General features: G+C 23.4%; 1 protein-coding gene across 2 annotated transcripts; it reads right to left on the reverse strand.

Moving 5' to 3' along the window:
* Positions 1 to 478: 478 nt before the first annotated feature.
* LOC110633679 (glutathione S-transferase L3) lies at positions 479 to 3,179 on the reverse strand. Of its 2 annotated transcripts, XM_021782405.2 has the most exons (10): positions 3,025 to 3,179; positions 2,851 to 2,934; positions 2,639 to 2,699; positions 2,479 to 2,565; positions 1,859 to 1,957; positions 1,649 to 1,751; positions 1,489 to 1,565; positions 1,221 to 1,328; positions 771 to 851; positions 479 to 663 (listed from the first exon to the last, which is right to left on the reverse strand). In XM_021782405.2, the coding sequence occupies exons 1-10, from the start codon at positions 3,126 to 3,128 to the stop codon at positions 655 to 657; spliced, it is 813 nt and encodes a 270-aa protein (XP_021638097.2). In that variant the 5' UTR covers positions 3,129 to 3,179; the 3' UTR covers positions 479 to 654. The 2 variants fall into 2 exon arrangements, with proteins under 2 accessions (XP_021638097.2, XP_021638091.2); XM_021782399.2 differs by lacking the exon at positions 479 to 663 and having other exon boundaries at positions 759 to 851.
* Positions 3,180 to 10,863: the final 7,684 nt, after the last annotated feature.

Genomic DNA, 10,863 nt, shown 5'->3' on the forward strand with positions numbered 1-10,863 from the left:
AATTTATTTGATATTATTATTAAAATTTTTGTTAAACATATATTTTAAATATATTAATTAAAAAACATTAAAATTTAAATTTAATATATTACAATTGACTTTAGTCTTCTAATAATTATGCAGTTATTACTATCAACCAAGGAATTCTGAAGACTTACAGCAGCCAGGCCATCCTAGGAAGAACTTTCTGTTATACTTGTTTTAGGCTGTTGTTTCCAAGATGTTTCTGTATTTTTCTTTCTTTCTTCATGTATAATCATTGATGGAATCAGGCATGCTTCCCAACCAACAGCATAAAAATGTCTCTTTTATGCAACTGTCAAGGTGCTTTCATCACCATTGGAGGAACCCATGCACATATTATTCATTCTCAGTGCTCCTAAACTAAAGAATCTTCAATAACAACCATGAAAGATTAAAAGTTTACTACATTAATGTTTGATCAAAGTAAATGAAACAACAGTAACGTAAAAACATATGACTAAATAAGTTTGATCTTTATTGGCAAACCATTCATCAATACATTACTAACATGAGTTTGATCCTTGCAAAACTAATAATACACATAATATTTTTATTCAACCAAGATACATTATGTAGGAGACATTAAGTCTCTTATTCAGTCTATAAGTAAAACCACCATTGCCTAGAGCATTACTGAGCCTGCAAACAAGGATACACATAGAAGTCAATAAATTATTTTGTCACAACTCCCATGAATTTAAGCAAATCGTTACAATGTCATGATCATATTGACATTATGTACTCACCTGAAAGCGCTTCTTGAAAAATTCAACATGCTCTTTAGGATCTAATTTTGTCTGCTTGTAGGCCTCAATCTTGTTTATCTCCTACACAAGGATTTTGTGCGAAGGAAAGTTACAAATCAACAATTAAAAACTAAGAACCGACACCAGCTCATTTCCAAAATCCTTCTTCAAGACAAGAATTAAGGAATGCTTGAAATTTAAGTTCTAACAATAAACTGTGTAACAGTAAATGATTGTTCATAAGCTTAAGACAACAAGGGTGTGTGTATGCAAGGAGGGGGAAGCTTGCCAAATAAGAGGAAATGGAAAAGTGAGAGAACACTAGAAGATCTCAAAATATACTTATTCTAAACTGTAACACTAACTGAATAGGGGAATCGATATCTTTTAAACAGTATCTCAAGCACAAATGGAAAGGCCAAGTCATCTGGTAACAGAAATTGCCCATACCTCAATCCAAGCTGCAAGTTTAGGCCTGCCAGCTGTGATATCATATTTGAATACCTCTGATAAGAAGACATGGAATCTTTCAACAAATGGAGTATAGGCTATATCCACCTGAACAACACACAATTTAACCAAAGTCAAGAAGAATGCTCAAATAATGTGTTATGGCAATAGTTTAACTATGACACTCATTTCCAAATTGCAAACTAAAAGATAAATATTTAATATGTTAGACAGGAAATATCAACACAAAATTGAGAAGGCAACTTACCAAACTGAATTGGCCAAGCAAGAATGGCCCATCATCAAATTTATGAAGAGCATTTTCCAAGTAATCAAAAGCAGGACCTAAAGCAATTTAATAACTTTAGTTAGCACATTTTATAAGTGGAAGCTACCCATATATAACCTCAGTAAGTTCCGAAACTGACCAGCGTCTTTTGCTGGATCTCCCTTAAATGAAGTATACACAATTTTGTTGAAAGTATCAGTGTAGGCAAATAACTCTTCAGCAAACTCTTTTTTAGCAGGATCCTACAGTAATTTACAGCATTAATTTAGCCCAACTTCCCACACAAACATAAACAGACAGACAATATGGCCTTTCATCTCGGATGCAAACAGAATTATGTACATCTTACATCAGGGAGCAGAGATGGCCCTTCAAAGTTGCTATCAAGGTATTTAATCAAATCAAGACTCTCCCCAATGATTTTGCCGTTGTGTTCCAAAGATGGCACCTATAAAAAATAAAGAACTCATTATCAACTAAGAAAACTAGGAACAATTTCTTATCCTATCAACAAAAGTATGCAATTAGCGGACAAAAAAATGCAGTGTACTGAAATAGCAAAATTTTTTTAAACTAATGCAAAACCATTTTAAGTCCAAAAACTATGACAAATTCCAGGACAATATCTTTTAGGGCACATTTGGTTTGCTTTGAAAATAAATGCTGATTCTCATTAAAAGTTCAGTTTTGGATAATCAAATATAATTTAATGGTCACATGCCAAACAAGAAAATTAGATCATATTCTAAGAATTACATTGCATGTCCAATTCCAAATTAAACCAAACATTGCCCTAATGGTTCCCAAGTGCCATAGATCATAATAAAGCAGACTTCACGGTTATATATTCAAATGCCTCATAAATAATTACAATTTCCACAGAAGAAAATAGAACAATAGGTCAATCGCAGCTAAATTTATATGAATTCATGAAAAATAACCTATATGACTTGTGCAAATTATACTGACCTTATTGACGGGGTAAACTTTCTCCCCGTACCAAGCAGGCCTACTTTGAAGGTTGAGAGGAATTAGCTTGATATTGTCTTGTAATCCCTGCAACCCACATAATTCCCTAAAGAAGAAATCTTTAAAAAGAGAACATAATGGAGAAAAGAGATTAAGCAACCTTATAGTTCCTGGTGATCCACACTCGCTGTGCAAATGGACATATGTAGGCGGTATACAGCCTTCAAGTGAAGGGGAAAGAAAGAAAAAAAAATTGAGCAAATACATAAACAAAAATAAATGGGACTTGTATAAAATAAAAATTTGAGATTAACAATAAAAGTAGACAGCGAAGACAGATGGGTTTGATTAAAAAAAGGAAACGAAGAAAACCTTATGGCTCCATCGAAGAGAGGAGGTTGCTCAGCAGTGGGTTCCAGCACTGGAGGCCATTTCTCTGGCACGCTCTTATCCAAACTAAAATGGAAAGAAAGAAAGGAAGATAGAAATTTAGAGAAATCAACAAAAAAAGAAGGAAAATAGAAGAGAAAATTTGGAGATTCTTACGCAGTAGCAGCCATTGGTTGAAGCGAGTTCTTCAAAGGAGAAATGAGAATGGGTGAAGGTATTTGGACTGATGAGATGGCAAGTGAAGATTGAGGAATGGTCATTATATAGAGATGCTGAGAGTTACGGTGATCTTAGCAGTGACGAAAGAGATTGAATTTTGTCCAAAAAATGAGGTATGTACAGGCTTGTTCAATTAAGTAAGTAATTAACTTTATATAATGTAATCAATTTTCACAGGACCGTTACCTGCCCTGCCTGGTTGGTCCAATCCAAAATGTTTGAATTAGTTTTGGACAAGGATTAGTCCAATTTAAATATTAATTTTTATATTACAAAAATATTTTTATATATAATTATTATATATTTAATATTTTTTGTATTAAATATTTTATTTAATTTTAATTTTTTTTAATTTATATTAAATGAGTTGAATTAAACTTAGAGCATAACCTTTACAATTTGGGTTAGACCACACTTAGTCAATTTTGTTTGATTTAATTGTTGGTTACGACAGATATGTTATAAATCCTAAATTGATATAAAATTATGTCTAATTATTATTATTTGTATAAAAAATATTAATAATAAAATTATCATATAACACATATTAAATTTTAAACATAAGTTTTCTAAAAAAATATATTATTTTTATGTATATATATTTTTATCATATAAGAATGAATATTATAATTTGTTTAATTATTATTTATAATATTTTTATATTTATTTATATATATATCTATCAGCTATTGTTGGGTGTATTCAACGGTTTAATTAAATATACACTTAATCTAATCTACCAGTGATTGGATGCAATTAGAAATCACAATTTTTTTATTTATTTTTCTTTTATTTAAAAGCTAAAATTGTATTAGTATTTGATTTAGTTATTTTTTTATTAATTTTTATATTTAAAAATATAATTTCTTATTCAAAAAATAAAATTTTACAATAATTTAATTAAATTTATTTTTTTAATCAATGCTTTTCCTTTTTGAGCAAAATAATACATTTATCTATATAAAGCAAGTAGATTTTCTCTAGGTGCTGTCATACAAACTTTCAAATTTATTATATTTCTTATTACATATATAATTATTATATAATTTAATTTTTTAAATAAAATTTTAATCAATTTAATTTTTTAAATTTAAATATTAAAAAAATATTAATTATAAAATATAATTATTATTCATTATTATATTCTTAATTTTTAATTTAAAAATATCAATTCGAGTAAAATAGACTCACATTTATTGTAAAAGAAAATCAAAATTATTGAATATAATATTTTTAAACACATTTATTATAATTAAATATAACATTTAATTACTAATAATTTACAAATTCAAACGTTTAATAGTTTATTAAATCATAAAAAATAAAGAATTATTTTATTATTATTATTATTATTAAAGAATAGCCTATAGTCATTAAAAAAAACTTTTGTCAATTCGAGAGTAGTTGCCGATTTATTTAGCCAAAATTTTTACCTAACGTTTTAAAATTATAATATTTTAAATAACAACGTTAAAATTACTTCAATTAAAGAATAATATTTTTTTTTAATTCTAAATTTTCTCAATTCTTTACTAATAAATAGATAATACCTTCTATCACTTAAAATATACTCAACCTTTTTCTTATTGTCAAACATTCTCTCTTCATCTAATTGTTCTTAAATCTTTTTTTAATTTGTTTTATTATTTTTATAGGTTATTTCAAAAGTTATTGGTCTCGATTCATAAATATTATTATTTTTAATTTTTATTTTACTTTTTTCACTTCATTAAGTAAAGTAAAATTAAAATAAATAAATTTAAAAAAAAAGTTCAGCTAACATAAATTATGAAATAAATTAAAATAATTAAATAAAAATTAATATTATATTACAATCAATTAATATAAAATCAACATATATTCTCCATATAAAGTGACCCAAATGCATAATCTATACTTTTTTATATAGTTAATATAATTTTTTCTTAAAAAATTAAAATTTATTTTTTTAATCAATGCTTTTCCTTTTTGAGCAAAACAATACATTTATCTATATAAAGCAGGTAGATTTTTCTCTTGGTGCTGCCATACAAACTTTCAAATTTATTATATTTCTTATTAAATATAAAATTATTATATAATTTAATTTTTTAAATATAATTTTAATCAATTTAATTTTTTAAATTTAAATATTAAAAAAGTATTAATTATAAAATATAATTATTATTCATTATTATATTCCTAATTTTTAATTTAAAAATATCAATTCGAGTAAAATAGACTCACATTTATTGTAAAAGAAAATCAAAATTATTAAATATAATATTTTTAAACACATTTATTATAATTAAATATAACATTTAATTACTAATAATTTACAAATTCAAACGTTTAATAGTTTATTAAATCATAAAAAATTAAGAATTATTTTATTATTATTATTATTATTAAAGAATAGCCTATAGTCATTAAAAAAAACTTTCGTCAATTCGAGAGTAGTTGCCGATTTATTTAGCCAAAATTTTTACCTAACGTTTTAAAATTATAATATTTTAAATAGCAACGTTAAAATTACTTCAATTAAAGAATAGGATTTTTTTTTTAATTCTAAATTTTTTCAATTCTTTACCAATAAATAGATAATACCTTTTATCACTCAAAATATACTCAACCTTTTTCTTATTGTCAAACATTCTCTCTTCATCTAATTGTTCTTAAATCTTTTTTTAATTTGTTTTATTATTTTTATAAGTTATTTCAAAAGTTATCGGTCTCGATTCATAAATATTATTATTTTTAATTTTTATTTTACTTTTTTCACTTCATTAAGTAAAGTAAAATTAAAATAAATAAATTTTAAAAAAAAAGTTCAGCTAACATAAATTATGAAATAAATTAAAATAATTAAATAAAAATTAATATTATATTACAGTCAATTAATATAAAATCAACATATATTCTCCATATAAAGTGACCCAAACGCATAATCTATACTTTTTTATATAGTTAATATAATTTTTTCTTAAAAAATTAAAAGTTACCTTTCAAATTTTTATTACAAGAGTAAGCAATTATTTTTTCCAAATTCCTTTTTATTTGCTTTTTTTATTGGATTGTTTTCCTATTTTAGTTTAATTACTATATTTTTTTGCAATTGAAAAATATCAAAGATACATAAAAATAGAATTACATAGAAAAATTTGACAACAAGCAAGAATAAATGAAGTAGCTGAAGCCAAATAAAAAAATAGAATGTATACTATAATTTAATCAATAAATCAAATGTTAAAACAATCTAAATTTGTAATCTTATCAGATTAGGTAGAAATTTAGTGTCACTCAATTTATTTCACCGATATTATCAGTAAATTTTAAATTATTTTTTAAATAAAATAATATTACTATATTTAAATAAAATAATTATATAAACTAACATTAATTTATGTATAAAAAGAATTAAAAAATATTTTTAAATAATTTTACCATAAATTAATTTAAAAAATTACTATTAAAACAAAAGAAAATTTATTTAAATTAAATTAATTAAATAAAAATTTTGAACAAAAATTAATTTGTACGGGTATTCCGATAATATTAAATATTGCAGTGGGTGGAATGAGATTGCCACTCCCAACTATTCTAAAATATTATTAAATATACATATACAGTAAATATAAAATATCAAACTTTTTTTTTTGTTACATATTCAATAAATTTTTATATCATTAATATTTTTTTTTAAATTGAATTATTTATGCTCTATTATAATAATTTTTGAATATTTAATATTGACTCTCTCAAAACATATAATCAATTAGTATAATTACCTATTTTTCGAATCAATATAGAGAGAGAGAGATTTGTACAAAGCATAGGCTGCTCAAAATAAATTTTCTGGCTCTGCCTTTACCAACCAGGGAAGGGTACTTCCAAAGAGAAAAAAATGGAGAAAATTTCAATTCCTGCCGAGGAGAAGACTATTTCCTCACTGTGAACTTCATATTCCTGTTGCCATGGTTGGGTTAGAGACAATCAATTTGACACAAGTAGTGTTGCATCTTATGAGGAAATTACTCAAAATAACTAGTATGAATTAGTTAAAACGCAACCAATTACAGAGACCTTTTCTCACCATCAAATCATTTTTGCTTCATAATTCATTTTCATCAAAAAAAATCAATCAGGAGTTGTTTGCTTCAACTGTTATGATAACTATACAAATCCCAACAAACAGTATTTTTGCTCATTATTATAATGTAATAAGATGTTCTCAATGATCCTTTTGCATAACAGATTCGAGCAGAAATATTTACAGAAACGAAGTGTCAATAATCACATGTATATATATCCTCTAGCAGTTGTCTAAGTTGCTTCTATCATCATTCAAGGAATCCGTACGAGTTTTATCTTTATTTATGCATTCAAGGTAGACCATTACAGAACTAAAGACCAAACTTGATAATTCAAATATCAGTAAGTGCGTGCATTCATGACAAACGAATAAGCACACAACATTTTACTCAACCAAGATACTTCACATGAAGTCTCTTAGTGTTGCAACCCAAGCACTTGTATTTGCTCTATTCTTTTCATATTTAAGATTTCCAACACATTGAACTAAAGCAAATTATTATAATGCAATATTCATATTGAGACGAGGTCTGATAGCTCACCAGATGACGACTCGAGTAATATTGAACAAGCTCTTTAGGATCTGTTTTTGTCTGCTTGTAAACCTCAATCTTGTTTATCTCCTGCACCCGAATTTTGTGAAGAGGCAAGTTACCAATCAACAATTAAACCTCTTGCACAACAACCATCAATGACTCTTTCCAAAATCCTTACTCAATATTAGAATTAAGGAATATTTCAAATGTTAGATCAAATGTTCAGTTGTGCTTGTGCAGCAGCAAATGATTGTTCATAAGCTTCAGAGAACAAGAAGATGCTGACAGGATTATAAGACTTGGCGAAACTCGGATACAACAAAAGGACTAGAACACTGAGTTGCAATAAAGAGTGTCTTTGAACCAGAGGAAGAAGAAAGGTGAGCATATGTGAAGGGGAAGGAGGGAAGCTCACCAAGGGGGAGGAAAAGAGATGAGAGAGGCAATTGAAACAGCAGCAGGACTCTAACGCCTGTTTGGATAGAGGAAAAATGAGAGAGGGAAGAAAATTTGAGAGTAAAATATTTTTATTTTCTATTATTTTGTGTTTGGATAGAGAGAAAATAAGAGAAGAAGAAAAAATTGAGAGAAAAATAAAGGTATTTTATTCACTTCTATACAAAATTATAAATATATTCCTATATCATATAAGTTTTTATTTGGAATAAGGTTTAATTTGCCTCTTGCACTCATTGGGGAGGTTTAATTTAGTCCATTTTTAGCTTTTAGTCTAATTTAACTCATAAGTTTTGATTTATGCTCAAATTAGCCTGATTAATAAAAATATTATTTTTTAATGTTAAAATATAATATAAAAATAATTTATTTAATATTTTAATTATAAAAATTATACAATATAAAAATAATATTTTAATATTATTTTTAAAATATTTAATTATTTTATTTAAATAATATTAAAAAATGACTTTTGTTAATATTAAAATATTAATTTTATATTGTATAATTAATTAATTAATTTGTTTATATATCAAATAATTTATTTAAATAAATTATTTAATATTTAATTATTTTTTAATATTAAAATATTATTTTTTATTATTCAATATTATTAATTAAAATAGTAATAATTTTTAATTTTAATTAATTATATGAAAATATAAAAATATTTTTTTTATATTTTCAGTTTAATTAATAATATTGAATAATAAAAATAATATTTTTATTTTTATTAATTAATTATACAATATAAAAATAATATTTTAATATTTAAAAAATAATTAAATAATTAAATAATTACACATTTTTATTAATTAGGCTAATTTAAGTATAAATTAAAATTTATAAATTAAATTAGATCAAAATTAAAAATAAACTAAATTAAACATCTTCAATAAATATAAAAATTAAATTAAATTTTATTTTATTTTTATTTCTTAATTTAAAAATAAAATTATAATTTTACTGTTTATAAAATAACTTTCTCTTTTACATTTTCTTTCCATTATCTAAATGTAATAAGAAAAATATATTTTTTATTTGTTATTATTAATCTTTTTTTTTTTATAATTATTTTTCTTTCTCCGATTCAAGCACAATGTTAAAAAAAAAAAAATGGAATTGAAAAGTGGAAGAAAAATGAGAAATTCTTACGAGTAGCAGCCATCGATTGATGCTTGTTCTTCTGTAGAGTGCTTTTGATATTGAATTGCGTCGAAGTGCAGAGCGGGACAGTCAGTTAGAGACAGCTAGGGCTGCTCAGAGTCCACAGCATTCTGTGAAGCTACAGTTAAGGACAGCCGCATATTCGAGAGAAAAAAAAAAGAGTGGATTTAATTTGAAGCGGGTAGTCCCTTAGCAGGTATAGTGGTTCTTTTTATCTCACCTTTCAGATTATCCCAGTGCTGATTTCGATTGCTTCGACGTGATGTCAGCTACCGGCAAGAATTTTTTTCATTTTTGTAATAATCTTAATTAGGGTTTACATTAACGAGTGGTGTAACCGAAATAATAGAATTTCTTTCAACTAACATATTCATTATAATTTTATTAATAATATATTATTTATTATTATTATTTTTATAATTTTATAATAATATTTAATTTATAATTATTCTTTTATTAATATTAAACTATATTTAGTATTTTTGACGAAATATATATTCTCTTATTAATATATTTTATTTAATATTAAATTAAAAATATATTTTATTTTTTTATTAATTCAATTACAATCCATAATAGAACAAATATTTTCAATTTAAATTAAATTTAATTTTTTCTTAATTTTAATTTGATTTAATTAATATTTTTAAAATTAATTAATAATTTAATTAATTAAAATTTTAATTTAATTCAATTTTATTAACCGAATACTTACTCTTAATGATAGAAATGTCTAGCCCACTTTATTTTTTTAATTCAAATATGAAGAAAAAGTTATTTTTATCTCTTATTTTGGTATAAATGTTTAATCAAAATATAAAATATAAAAATTGAGTTATCGATTTATCTTAAATTCAGGTATAAATTTTGAATTGAATGGAAGATTTATATATATCGGATCAAAATGATATTGAATTTATTTTATTATTTTAATTCTTTATAAAAATTTAAATCAAAACTATATCACAAATTGAAGAATCAGTTTTATATATATATATATATATATATATATATATATATATATATATATATATATATATATATACCTTTTAATTTTTAATTATAAATATATTTATATATTACGTAATATAATTACAAATTACATACAATCTAATCCTATATTTCATTTTTTTTTAATTTTTCTTAATTATTTTTAATTATAAAAATATTAAATCACCTTATAATTTTTAATTATAAATATTTTAACATATTATATAATATATTTTTAATCTTTAGATATATACGTATTTTATAATTAAAATTTATATAGTTAATAATTAAAAATATAACATATAATATATTATACATTATTAATTAAAATAATAATTACATAAAATTATTTTAAGATTCAACTAGAATAAAAATTAAATATTTTTTTTAAATGATAAAATTTATTTAAATTTTATTATTTGAAATAATTAATAAATAAAATAAATGCATTTATTTTTCATATTTCACTTTTATTTATAAAGGAATAAATATAACATAAGCAGGAGTACTTTAGATATCTAATAGAAAATTTTATTAAATAATTTAAATTCTTGTG

Source organism: Hevea brasiliensis, chromosome 5 (genome assembly GCF_030052815.1).
Source record: "Hevea brasiliensis isolate MT/VB/25A 57/8 chromosome 5, ASM3005281v1, whole genome shotgun sequence".
In the NCBI taxonomy this organism is placed as follows: Eukaryota; Viridiplantae; Streptophyta; class Magnoliopsida; order Malpighiales; family Euphorbiaceae; genus Hevea; species Hevea brasiliensis.